The following is a 14067-nucleotide window of genomic DNA, read 5'->3' as shown; positions in this document are numbered from 1 at the left end:
CCCACCCCTGACGCACAAGCTCGCGCACGCATTAACACATGAATGCATACGCACACACGACACGACCCCTGCAGTGAATGACCCCCTCTTCAAACTCTGAATGTATTGTCTGTGTGAGTCTGCTGCTGCGGGGTAGCCTAGGTGTTGCTATGGAGGAGAGTCTTCTAACGTGCTGGTCTGGTGCTCATTCTTGCTGTAATGCACCAAATTCCAGATGTTCCAATAAGTGTAGGCCTATAATGGTGTTGAACCGGCAGCTGACGTTGATACATGTATAACAAATATTTTTTTCTCTTATCAGAACATTGTAGTGAAATGTAAAATGTTTGGCAACCCTAATTGGGTACATTATGATTACACCCATTGGCCTGAAGATAATTAATTGGAGTGATACACATCATTCCAATTAACGTGCTAGTTTACGATGTGTGAGTTGCTCTTTGGGTAGGTCCTTCGTGGAATGTTTATTCTCCTATTCTACTAAATGTGTCACATAGTGACTCCATGGGTGGTGGCCATTCTTTTGTTGGGATTCCTCCTCCTCCACACCCATGGTGACCTTAGTGACAGGTATGCTGCTGACAGCATTTTGGTTTCATGTCACAGACTGCCTGACACGCAGACAGACACTCAGCAAGAGCCAGGGGCAGAAGGAATCAGGACCGATGACATACCAAGCTAGGCACGGAGCAGACAGGTAGCTCAAACACGCAAGAACACAGCCTGAGAGAGAGAGAGAGAGAGAGAGAGAGAGAGAGAGAGAGAGAGAGAGAGAGAGAGAGAGAGAGAGAGAGAGAGAGAGAGGGGAGAGAGAGAGAGAGGGAGAGAGAGAGAGAGAATACCTTTCACACGGTGTAGACTGTGTCATGCTGACTGTATGTGGGCAGCTCATTTTAATCACCCATGATAGGCATCTAGGCTCGAAATCTAACATTTGATCACTGACTGAACATAAAGCACACGCCTCTCTTTGAAAATGAGCTCCTACTGATGGCAATATTTAACGTTACTTCTTTAGGAACCTTAAATGGGAATTGTGAAATTATTCAAATAATTGATAAGGCCTTCATTTACCCCTGAGAGAAAAAGAGCATTCACCAATCTGTAGATTATTATGGGATGTATGGGTAGCTGACACTTTTGTCAATCAATGATTGAACACTTACATCGATAATCAATCCTCCATAGAACAGGTTATTGTCATTAGTTTGAACAACAAAGAAGCAATAACTTGAGTAATTCTTTCGATGATAGAATGAGTTCTTACTCGTGTCTAAGGTCGCCTTCGGGAGTACATGCTTCACGATTGGTGCGAGGAGTAGTAACCAGCCTTAGTTGTATCTCCCCTGTCAACCACATCCTCGCAAATCCACAGTCACGCTCCACTGTTTTGGGAGCAACATGTGACCTCACTACGTTAGTGTGTCGAATCGGTCAGACTGAAAGAGGAAGAAGGCATCGTCTTCTTCAGAAAGTGAACCTTCAGATCTGGCCACACCAATTCTCTCCTCTAGTTTTCTCCACCTTTCCTCTTCCTCCCCCCTCTCTCACTGTCTCTAACTCATGCTGTCATGTCAGTTTATTGAGTCAGTTCACAAATTTCTCCCCCCCCCCCCCCCCCCACTCCCTCTTCTTCCATGTCAGTTGTCTCCTTGAGTTGCCGTGTCCCTCAACTAGGCCATCCCTGGCCCGGGCTCCATTGTATATGGCCTGGATGCTAGGCTGCCTGCTCTCCTTTCTCGGCTGTGTATGCGCGTGTATGTGTTTGTGTGCGTGCATGTGTGTGTGTGTGTGCACATGTGTGTTTGTGTGCTGTCTTGGCGTGCTAATCAGGGCCATGGCTAAACACAGACTATACGCTACCCTCTCCAGCGTTCGAGTGTGCATCCGCTCAAGCAGCCCTGGGTCTGTGACGAAGAGCAAAACATAACCCCCCAAACGCCCACGTTCATTCATATCTAACTCCTTCTCTTGCTCTCTCCTCTCTCTCCTTTTAAGCAGTGCCAGCAGTACCATGTCCAAGCCAACAGGGGGCGGCGTCAATGATGTCACCCGCTTCCTGACGTTGGGGGTGATGCCGGGCTCCCCCACCGCCAACCCCACGGCCTCGTTCTCATCGGCCAGCCAGGCAGATTGGGCGGCCAAGAGGCTGGTGTGGGTCCCCTCAGAGAAGCATGGCTTCGAGGTGAGCTCCCCTGGCCCTGGGGAGGGCGTGGTTCACTCATGGGCCATTCAGCCTTGTTTGAAATCGTGACTGTAGGAATCTAGGTTTGGATAGGGGAGTCTTCGATTGTGTCGGATCAGATTTTCCGCTGTCATTTTCTACTATCTACAGTGAAAATGTTTTCTGGTAAATTATTAGCTTCGGGTGTGTACATGCCTCTCCACAGTTGGGTGTGTCAAACAGGTGGGACGAGGCGAGGCAGTGTGGGTGTGTCTGTGTGTGTGAGTGTCTATTTGTCTTAGTGTCTGTGAGTGTCTTTGAGTGTGTGTGTGTGTGTGTGTGTGTGTGTGTGTGTGTGTGTGTGTGTGTGTGTGTGTGTGTGTGTGTGTGTGTGTGTGTGTGTGTGTGTGTGTGTGTGTGTGTGTGTGTGTGTGTGTGTGTGAAATAGTGTTGTGTGTTTGTGTCTGTGCCCATGTGTGTCTGTGACTTTGTGCAGTGTGTGTCTGTGTGTGTATGTGTGTGCGGTATGGGTCAGTGTCAGTGTGGGCTGTCTGTGTGTGATTGTTTGTAATGTGTTCTTGTGTGCACGTGAAATGTAATGAGTGGCCATGCGCTGTGTATTTCCCTGCGTTTGAATTCTTTTACAGCTTTGTTCTCTCCATGACCGCCTATTGAAGTCCTTGTGATTCCTGCTAAACACATTTAGACCTAACCACTACCATGAGGCCGCAGCTCCCCTCCTTTTGTCCCACTGCTTTGTAACGCAAAATAATATTCCAGCAGTATGCAAATCTATTGGTCTGTCTTTCAGAGAAAGCGACATATGAATGTGAGTTCCATCTTATCTTGTGCTGTCTCTCTCTCTGTCTCTCTCCCTCTGTCTCTCTCCCTCATGCCATTGGGCAGCTTTGATAGAGGGCTCTATGAATAGAACAATACTCTCCTTCAGCCTGCTAATAGTAAAGAGGCCAGAGCCAGAGACACTGACTTCATTTTACACTCATGATCTGAGGGAAGGACTCACTCATTCATATACACACAGCACCAAGTACACACATGCACATGGGCCCTTGCACACACGCATGCGCTTAAATGAGCACATGCACACCAACACATATGCGAACACAAACACACACACATACACGAAGAGACACGGCCACATTCTCAACTTTATACATCCAAATCGGTCCATCTCCATCCTATAGACAACAGTGCCTATTCTGGTGGTTTCCTTGAGTCTTGAAACACACACACACACACACGCACGGACAGTCTATCAGCGTTGGAGGCCTCCTGACCCCATGCTTCACACTGCCGTCAGCATCTCCTCCAGCCAGTTGACCACAACATGAAGAATGTGCCGCTCAGAGGGACACTTCCCCTTGCCTCCCTCACGCCTCTTCACTGCTATTGTGTCAATGTTCTCACTTTGTGACACTCTCTCTCACTCTCTCTCTCTCTCTCTCTCTCTCTCTCTCTCTCTCTCTCTCTCTCTCACGTTTGCCCTCTACCCCCATCTCTCTGTCTCTTCCCCGCTGTCTCGCTCTCTATTTCTCCCATTTCCTCCTATCCTCCTACTCTCCCTATTTCTCAATGTTTCTATTCATCTCCTTGTCCTCCCATCTTTTCACTATAATTCTCTTTCTATACTCTCACACTTTACTCCCCTCTCCATCCCTCTCCTCTCTGTCTCCCATCTGTCTCTCTGTCTCTCTCTGTCTCTCTCTGTCTCTCTCTCTCTCTCTCTCTCTCTCTCTCTCTCTCTCTCTCTCTCTCTCTCTCTCTCTCTCTCTCTCTCTCTTTCTCTCTCTCTCCCTCTCTTTCCTCCCCTCTCCATCTATCACCTCTCTATCTCTCCCCTCTCTGTCTCCCCTCTCTCTCTCCCTCTTCGCTCCCTTCTCTCGATGTCTCTCGGCCTATTCCTGTCCCTTTGCTCTCCTCTTTCCTCCACCCCCCAGTCGGCCAGTATCCGGGAGGAGCGCGGGGACGAGGTGGAGGTGGAGCTGACTGACAGCCAGAGGAAGCTCACCCTGTCCAGGGAGGAGGTGCAGCGGATGAACCCGCCGCGCTTCAGCAAGGTGGAGGACATGGCCGACCTCACCTGCCTGAACGAGGCCTCGGTGCTGCACAACCTGCGGGAGAGATACTACTCCGGCCTCATCTACGTAAGTCAGGGGGCCACTGTGAAGGAAACACATGCAGTTCACAGAGTACAGACGCACACACACATACACACACATATACAAACACATACACACACATATATTATACACACATATTCACAAATATAAACACATATACACACGTACACACAAATATACACACATATACACACATATACGTGTACACATACACGCATAAATGAATCATTCAATCATTCATACACACATGCACACACACACACACACACACACACACACACACACACACACACACACACACACACAAACATACACACACACACACACACACACTAGTAACCACACACCCTCACGCACACACACACTCCCACATACATATACATAAATACTCATGCCCCCTCCAGCCCCACACACACACACGCACACACACATACACACACATTCAGATACACACTTAATGAATCAATCAATCATACATACATACATACATACATACATACACCCTATGCATTCCCCCCCACACACACACACATACATACATACTTAACAGTATTAAAGGCTAAAGCCACATAGACCGGTAAAGACTGGGAACAGTGTGTCTGCGTGTGTGGGGGTGAAACCTGCGTGGTGTTGTGTGAGTTTGTGCGCTAGTGTCCAGCACTCTGGCATCACCTGTGAAACCGATAGGGAAGGGTTGACTTAGGCTTGGGGTCGTTTTACAAAGTTATTCCTGTGTGTGGGGGTGGGTGTGTGGGGGTGGGTGTGTGGGGGTGGGTGCATGAGGGGGAGGGGGGGTACAAGCATCTCTGGTTACCTTTGCAAAGAGGTGGCACAAGGGCGAGAGTTAATATTGCTTGTTTTTGTGCTTGTGCGTGTGTGCGTGTGTGTGTGTGTGTGTGTGTGTGTGTGTGTGTGTGTGTGTGTGTGTGTGTGTGTGTGTGTGTGTGTGTGTGTGTGTGTGTGTGTGTGTGTGTGTGTGTGTGTAGACCTACTCAGGGCTGTTCTGCGTGGTGGTCAACCCCTACAAGAACCTGCAGGTCTACACCGAGTCCATCGTGGAGATGTACCGCGGCAAGAAGCGGCATGAGATGCCCCCGCACATCTACGCCATCTCAGAGGCGGCCTACCGCAGCATGCTGCAAGGTACGCACCAGACCCCCCTACCTCTGACCCTTGGTAAACATCACCTGCCCCTTATCAGCCACTCTGTGGTCGTAAAACATAATCACACTCCTTCACCCGTTATTTATGATCCTGAGACCTGCTCCCTGAACAACACTCAAAGTTATGTCATCTTTTGTCAAGTGGGTGTTGTACCGGTGAGAGAGGACTTGACAACCTTTGGCAAGGAGCTAGAGCTAAGGCGGTGAGGTGAAACGCCACAACCGGTTTAGATGAACAGCTTAAGCCGACACTAATCATTATGATGATGACGGGTGTTTTCATGTCCTCCAACTGTCATGTCCTAACTGTGTTTTCAAGTGCGTCTGAAAAAGCCATGATGGGGCTGTTGTGCAACGTTTTGGCGCCGGGATGAGATTATTTGGATAAGAACGATGATCCTGCCTTTCACGGGCACTCCCATACTTTCTCACATTCTCAGAATCGAGACACCTCTATCCCCCCCCCCCCCTCTATCTCTCGCCCGCTGCCATAGCTCTGCCGTTTAAAGGTGTGTTAATATGTACAATATCCAACTTGTATGACCGGTGGTAATTCTTTCTGGCTTCATGCGTGGGAATGGTTATAGCAACGTCTGAATGAAAAGAGCCTGGCGGTAACTCAGAGAGCCCGTTGTGTCGGACCCAGGGAGGTGTGCTGCTGTGAAAAGAAGACCAGTTGAGCAACACTCCTGCTTCTTCTTACCAAATCACTGCTCCTCTGTGAACAAAGAGTTCACAGAAGAACAAACTAAGAGTTCACAGACAGGTTCACACTGAAGAGGGGTCGACGATGTTGATAGATTAATGTTGGTTTATGCATTTTAAAAGCAATTCTTGAAAGGGGTATGTTTCACTAACACAAACAATATGCAGATGAAGCAGGCTTTTATAATGAGGGCCATGGCTCTACTTGTTTTGCCAGTTAAACTGTAGAGGTTTAATAGAAAGTAAATCCTACACCTTTGATCAAATAGTGTTCAGAACAAGGACCAAAGTGCAATCCAAATACCTCAAATGATTATGACGGTTATGTTCAGGGTTATAATTAGTTACCAGCGGCAATGCTATGAAAAGCATAACAAACATGGTTCAAATGACAATGGATGTGATTCCTCTTCACCACACTGTCCATGTATCTGGCCCTGAACCCGATGATTGCTTTATCATTGGGAGGAGGAACTGGTGTGCAAGCCCATGTCCAAGTCAGTACGAGTCCGTCTGACCTTTCCCTTTCTATATCTTCCCTCCACAGACAGAGAAGACCAGTCAATACTGTGCACGTGAGTAGCCGGACTTTACCTCTGTGATTGCTGTGTGGTGATTGAAGGTCCATCGGCTTTGTGTCCTTGAATGGTGTGTGTGTGTGTGTGTGTGTGTGTGTGTGTGTGTGTGTGTGTGTGTGTGTGTGTGTGTGTGTGTGTGTGTGTGTGTGTGTGTGTGTGTGTGTGTGTGTGTGTGTGTGTGTGTGTGTGTGTGTGTGTGTGTGTGTGTGTGTGCGTGCGTGCGTGCGTGCGTGCGTGCGTGTGTGCGTGTGTGTGTGTTTGTGTTTCCATGGACATCAGTGTTTGTGTGTCTTGTGTCTCTACTTGTCTCAAGGCCTGCCATCTGCCAACCCCCTTTTGTCCTCATGTCTTCCTTCCTCTCCTGCCACTTCCTGTCATTGTAAAGGTTCCCAGTTTATGTTCCTACTGAACTGGGGTTCTCACCCCCTTTTGGGAAAAGGGCTTCTGTTTGGAGATCATCTCTTCCACCCAGACAGGGTTTACTAGCCCCGGGTAACAGCCCCAGAACCATGAGCCCCACTGTTCCTGCACACCTGCTTTCTGTTTGGCCCTTGTGTGGTTCCCTGCTCAGTAGGGGCTCCACACTCCAGGCTGATGAATGTGTGCTGGCTCCTTTGTTCCTGTGTTCCCCTCTCCTTATTCTGCTTGGATACACCTTTTATTATCCACACCATGTGTGTGTTTATTGGGGTTTTCTCTTTTGAGGATCCCACTTTTATAAAAAAAGATTGTATTACTGTCCACAATTTACATGGATATATCTCTGTGTGTGTGTGTGTGTGTGTGTGTGTGTGTGTGTGTGTGTGTGTGTGTGTGTGTGTGTGTGTGTGTGTGTGTGTGTGTGTGTGTGTGTGTGTGTGTGTGTGTGTGTGTGTGTGTGTGTGTGTGCGTGCGTGTGTGGTTGTCTTCCAGAGGCGAGTCTGGTGCAGGGAAAACGGAGAACACTAAGAAAGTGATCCAGTATCTGGCCCACGTGGCCTCCTCCCACAAGACTGGAGCTCCAGGAAGAAAACAGGAGTCTTCTACGGTAGGCCCGCCCAGGGGTAATGGAGGGATGGGACGCCTTGTTAACCCGGGACTTTGCACTGACTTTGCTGGAAGGATCAGGTGTTACTCTCACATGTCTTCTGTATTATCTCTCCATCCTTGACATCTATCAGTATCTCCACATGGCGGCCTATTCATTTCAATCTGCAATTACTAAACATTTACTCTTGGGGATTTCAAGTATCTTATCTTAATCAAGAAATGGGCATCAAATATATTTCACCTTCTCCCTGTCTTAATACTGTTTTTTTCAAAAGGTATTGCTAAATACTATGTTAGTAACATCTTACATGTTATGTAAGATGTTACTATGCATCTTACATAATATAATAAATGCAAAAAGCCTCCTTTTACTAAGGCTGGGTTCTTCATTCCCTTCCATCTTCTCAATACTGTCGGATTCAGTTCTACTCTCACACGCCTCCCCTTCCTCTCTGTCTGTGGTTGTTCTGTCCTTCTTGCTCGCTCAGATGGACGGCACTAGGTCTCTACCTAGAGGCTGTTTGGTGAACAGGGTGAGTGCTCCTGTCCTGTTCTATCTTCTTCTGGTCTACTCTGCTCTGAACTCACTCCTAATGACACGGCTAATGAGCCCCTGACAGCTGGCTCAAAGAGCAACCCATCCCTAGGAACCAACCCTCTGTGACAGCGCCCTCTATGGTGATACAGGGCGCTGCAGGGGCCATTACCGATTCAGTGAAACTGATAGCAGACGATGCCACAAATAATTGATATCCCCTGGCACTCGTTAGTGCTAATTAAATTGTTTGAAATAGAAGAGATGGGGTCTAAACTGCTTTTCGGGGGGTTTTGGTTATTGGGTGAGGTTGTTCTTTAGCTTCTGAAATGTACTTACAATATTTACAACGGTCTTTAATAACTAAGCACATAGTGCGTTGCATTTCTTTCCAAAATATTTGTAGTCCTTGTTTTGTTGACGCTGTTCTTGCTCTTTTTGTATTGCTGTTGCTGTGTTATTTATTTTTTGTGTCCATTTAACTCATTTGTTGTTTATTCTTTCCACCCATCCTCTTCCTCCTAAAACCAATTCCTTTGTAACTCCCCAGAGTATGCAATATGTGAGTATAAAAGCGTACAAACGCTAACGTTATTTATTTATTTATTTATTTGTTTGCTTACAATTTTATGCTTCTTCAGATGGGATTAACATGTTGGAATATTACAAATAACTCAATTCTTATTATTATAACCTAGTATATACGTGTATATGATTCTCAATGTAAGAGGATATGGAGCTCCAGTGGCTACCTATGACCAGCGTGCCATCTGAATAAAGCTGAGTAAATGGTCAGAGAGCCCCAGGGTTGACATATTTCACTCTGTTTATCACACAACAAATGCTCCGGGGTTTGTTTTGAAAGCAAACATTATCCTTCTAACGTTCACAGATGGCTAACAATGAGTTCATTCACATCACAGAACAGTAGAGTATGTCAAAAATGTTCCAAATGTTGGAATTTGAGCTCTAAGGGTAGCTGTTGAGGCTAGCTATTAGTATAGCTGTCAGTATGGACACAGGAATGCAGCTCAGCATCTGGTGGAGTTTATAGGTGTCAACTCAATGTACCCATTGTTTGAAATGTGTGCTTGTTATCCATACAAGCATCATCGGCGTCCTAGTCTACATATGTTTGTGTTTGTGTGTGTGTTAGTGTGTGTATGTGCGTGCATGCATGTGTGTTTGTGTGTGTGTCTCCTCCTAATGTGGCTTGATGGTATTGTAATCCATGCTTGCGTAGCGAGCTCCCATAGATAGCTCTTCCAATACAAAACACCTAGTGTCTGCTTGCCTTCTGCTGCTGCTGCTGCTGCTACTGCAACAATCAGTACTGCGCTTGCCAATGCGACAGCCAGAGTAATGCAATTCAGCAGACTTCAGCGACTGGAGATTATTAGCATCATAGATCTGACTCCTAAGTACAGCAGCCAGCACCAGGCCTTCCCCTTGGTCCCTTCCCTAGCTGTGTGTTGGGGTGTACATTGCCTGCAGGGATGCCTGTTTAAATATTAATGCCATCACTTATGGACTAATGGATGAGCTCCTGTTAGGCTGTGAGGGGGTGGTGTTGGGGGTGGGGGTGTTAGAACAGTCCTGGTTGTGTGAATGCTGTGTGTGCTACGGCTCCTCATGCCTCCGTTAAGCTGAACTCCATTAGCCACATCTGTTTTATTGCTGAAAATGCAAAGAAAACAAATGATTAAAAGAAGCGTGTCGGTGCATTATGGTGATGAGGGAGCATGGAGGTGTCCTCCATGTGTCGGTGGTGGCTATCTGGGAGCTGACTCAGGCTGTGCTGTGTGTCCCAGGGGGAGCTGGAGAGACAGCTGCTACAGGCCAACCCCATCCTAGAGGCCTTCGGCAACGCAAAGACGGTCAAGAACGACAACTCTTCCAGATTTGTAAGACTGGTTCACATCTTTGTAAAGCCTTGCATTACTTTGAAGAAAGCAATAGTAGTTGATTATTTTATTATTATATGTAAAATATATATTTTATTATTATTCTTACATATATTTTTTTATTATTATTATTATTGGTAGTGGTATTGGTAGTGGTAGTAGTAGTTGTGGTACAAATAGAATAACATTTAATTGTATTTATGCATTTTTATTTGTATTATTATTATTTGAATTAATAAAGTAGCAGTAGTAGTACTAGTAATAGCAGTTGTAGTACTAGTAGTAGTATTAGTAGCATTAGGGCTGTATATTGTATATTGATATTGACTGAGAAGACATAATCTACCTATTTCTATTCTTTCCCTTCAGGGTAAATTCATTCGCATTAATTTCGATGTGGCTGGCTACATCGTCGGTGCTAACATTGAAACCTGTATCCTTTCATGTAAACCCAAGAGCTGCCTGTTTCGGGGTCCCCACTCGCCAACCAATCTCTGTAGTGGACCCCGGTTATAGTCAAAGTGTTACACATAGAGGGCACCGCCTGGCGTCCGGCCCACTGACCATGTAAGGACCCTTGACCCCTGAGCCCAGACCTCCTGGAGAAGTCCCGGGCCATCCGCCAGGCCAAAGACGAGAGGACCTTCCACATCTTCTACCAGCTGCTGTCTGGGGCGTCAGACGCCACCAGGGGTGAGGAGAGAGACATACAAAGCTACCGAGATACATATATGTCAAATGGGACTTGTGTAGCCCCTTGTGACTGTAATAGACCCTTTCACAGCAGTGTCACACATAACACTTGTTATAGGTGTGCTATGTTTGTGGACCTGGACACCAGTACACTAAACTAAGATAAACTAAGACCTGTTCCCTTTGTACCGAACAGTAACAGATCCTTAATTAGTGTTATGAGAAACACCTGTGTTGGTCTTCTGAGGACATTTATTTGAAAGAATCTATTGTGGTTTAAGTGCCACATAAATAAATGGACTTGGATTGGCTCCACACTTTGAGAATCAAAAATGAGAAAACACTCATTTCAACACTTTCTTCCCTAAAGGCAAAGGTCCACACCCCCGAGCTCCAAACTACTAGCACAGCGTGTAGGGTGGATGTTACTCTAGAGTCCTTACTCACTCACCTGTTCTATCACATGATTGGTGGTCTCTCCTCTCCCCAGCCGACCTGCTGCTGGGGAGCCCTGACGAGTACCGCTTTCTGAGCGGGGGCTCCATCCCGATCCCGGGCCAGAGCGACGCTGATAACTTCACCCAGACCATGGAGTCCATGACCATCATGGGCTTCAACCCCGATGAGTCCCTGGGTAAGAGACAGGAGGGCATGGCTTGGGTTAAGGTCAGGGGTAGTGTCACATATAAAGAATCTAAAATAAATACCAGGATAATCTCTAGAGGCTGGGTTGGTGAAAGGTTACAGGTAAAGTGTTCTAGGTTTTGAACCCCCCAGAGCTGTCGTCTACCTACGGGCATCCCTGAGCCAGATGCATAACCCCTCACTGCTGGTTAAGGACATCAAATCAATGAACGGCTTCTGAATTAAAGCGCCTCATAAATTGTTTTGCCATGTTATACCTAATTGTCCTCATTATTTTCCTCTTCTTCTTCTGTTTTCCCCTGTGTGGCCCGTAGCCATGTTAAAGGTCATCTCTGCGGGTCTCCAGTTTGGGAACATCTCCTTCACCAAGGAGAAGCACCACGACCAGGCCTCCATGCCCGACGACACGGCTGCCCAGAAAATGTGCCACTTGCTTGGCATCAGTGTGGTTGAGTTCACCCGAGCCATCCTCACACCCAGGATCAAAGTAGGGCGAGAATACGTCCAGAAAGCCCAGACCAAAGAGCAGGTGAGGACTTTAAGTCTATCGATCAATCTGTCCATCTGTTAATCAATCCTCCTCTCCATCGTATACATATAAATATATGGCCTGTTAAGCTTTTTGAGACTGCTCCTGTTATACAAATCAAATTTAATTGAATAGAACCATTTTGCCCCGTTATCTGACCATTGTCCTCGTCTCTGTCTCCAGGCAGACTTTGCGGTGGAGGCCCTGGCCAAGGCTACATACGAGCGTCTGTTCAGATGGCTGGTCCACCGGATAAACAGAGCTCTGGACCGCAGGCAGAGGCAGGGCGCCTCCTTCATAGGCATCCTGGACATCGCTGGCTTTGAGATCTTCCAGGTGGGTTTGGGTGCTCTTGCTTTTGTTCTGTATTTCCTCCAGGCAGACTCTCATAAATAATTGCATGCATATATAAAGTATGAATGTAACGTATTCTGTGATCAAAAATATAAATAGAGGCACTATCTGTGCTATAGATAGTGTGTGTGTGCGTGTGTGCGTGTGTGTGTGTGTGTGTGTGTGTGCGCGTGTGCGTGTGTGTGTGTGTGTGTGAACCTGGCGTTAAATCTTTGTAGTCTGGTTAATGAACTCTTAACGTTAAGTTGTTCGTGCTGACTGAAGCGAGCCGGCCCCTGGACTGCCCCCGGGCTGTGGTCTAACCTCCCGCTCCTTTGCCTCCCCTCTCAGCTGAACTCCTTCGAGCAGCTGTGCATCAACTACACCAACGAGAAGCTGCAGCAGCTCTTCAACCACACCATGTTCATCCTGGAGCAGGAGGAGTACCAGCGGGAGGGCATCGAGTGGAACTTCATCGACTTCGGCCTGGACCTGCAGCCCTGCATCGACCTCATCGAGAGACCGGTACACACACACACACAGGGTTCTTGACCGTATGGGACACATGTGTGTCCGCTGGTGCTATTTCATACATATTGATAATAAATCTAAACTCTGTTCTGCAGACAGATGTCGGATATGGCCATATAAATATCTGTATATGAAAGGCCTCACATTATGGGCTAGCCGCACACGATGATTAAGAATGGATCCAGAGTGGTCTTGGGTTCCCTGCCCGCATTTCCAATTACTTAGTGTGCGCACAGTGGCGCATGCATCTATCCAAGCCACATTCATGGTGGGTTTAATGGCCGCCCCCCCCCCCCCCCCCCCCCAGGCCCACCCCCCGGGCGTCCTGGCTCTGCTGGATGAGGAATGCTGGTTTCCCCGGGCGACGGACCGCTCCTTTGTGGACAAGCTGTCTGGTGAACAAGGCACCCATCCCAAGTTCTTCAAACCCCGACAGCCACGCCAGGAGGCCGACTTCGCCATCATTCACTACGCCGGAAAGGTAGTGAAGCTCTCCTGAATGAATCCGACTGCTCCATTGATACTTTATAAGAGTGTGAGTCGCACATTGATACTACAGGTTAGTATAGTGGTGGAATCTTTGCTGAACGGTTGCTGGTTTAAAGGCCAATGTCCGTAGTCTAGTTGTAAACATCCTTGAGTAAGGCCACGCCCCTGTTTCCCTGTTTACGTCACTTTTGATAAAAAAATGGAAAATAAATGTCAACTATGGAATTGTAAATAATGAAGAATGGTTGGCTAACTTATACCGAGCTGTGTATCGGAGTGAAAACGTGTGTGCTTGTTATCGTCGACCAGGTGGACTACAAGGCCAACGACTGGCTGGTGAAGAACATGGATCCACTCAATGACAACGTGGCGTCTCTGCTCCACCAGTCCTCGGACCACTTCATATCTGAGCTGTGGAGAGAGGGTGAGACCCGCGCTCCCAGATTCGCATCAGCCTCAAGTGCTTTCCTTTATTCTGGTGCACAGTATATAACGTTATTGTTTGTTAATGCCATTCTAATTTTCTGTCAAAATCGGACTTGTTTATATTGCTTTTTATGTGATAACCAATTTCGCATTAATGACCTCAGCTGCAAAGTATCTTGACTTTAATTTATCTCTCTTTTGT

The 14067-nt window shown here is 47.1% G+C and overlaps 2 protein-coding genes across 2 annotated transcripts in view; one reads left to right on the top strand and one right to left on the bottom strand.

Annotated features, from left to right (window-relative positions):
- uts2r3 (urotensin-2 receptor 3) overlaps positions 1–14067 on the bottom strand; it is a 124095-nt gene that overhangs the window by 28032 nt on the left and 81996 nt on the right. The gene's annotated exons all lie outside the window — the stretch shown is intronic.
- myh14 (myosin, heavy chain 14, non-muscle) overlaps positions 1–14067 on the top strand; it is a 30742-nt gene that overhangs the window by 760 nt on the left and 15915 nt on the right. The window contains exons 2-17 of the mRNA XM_060064748.1: positions 1999–2185; positions 4123–4329; positions 5292–5448; positions 6721–6748; positions 7664–7778; positions 8269–8313; positions 8866–8877; positions 10127–10219; positions 10589–10652; positions 10814–10912; positions 11403–11546; positions 11872–12086; positions 12270–12422; positions 12771–12944; positions 13258–13431; positions 13749–13863. Coding sequence (XP_059920731.1) covers positions 1999–2185; positions 4123–4329; positions 5292–5448; positions 6721–6748; positions 7664–7778; positions 8269–8313; positions 8866–8877; positions 10127–10219; positions 10589–10652; positions 10814–10912; positions 11403–11546; positions 11872–12086; positions 12270–12422; positions 12771–12944; positions 13258–13431; positions 13749–13863 — 1982 coding nt within the window. The remainder of the gene's footprint in view (positions 1–1998; positions 2186–4122; positions 4330–5291; positions 5449–6720; positions 6749–7663; positions 7779–8268; positions 8314–8865; positions 8878–10126; positions 10220–10588; positions 10653–10813; positions 10913–11402; positions 11547–11871; positions 12087–12269; positions 12423–12770; positions 12945–13257; positions 13432–13748; positions 13864–14067) is intronic.

The sequence above is a fragment of the Gadus macrocephalus genome, chromosome 11, assembly GCF_031168955.1.
Source record: "Gadus macrocephalus chromosome 11, ASM3116895v1".
NCBI lineage: Eukaryota > Metazoa > Chordata > Actinopteri > Gadiformes > Gadidae > Gadus > Gadus macrocephalus.
The sequence above is the reverse complement of the archived record's forward strand: the minus strand, read 5'-3'. Positions and strand labels throughout refer to the sequence as shown.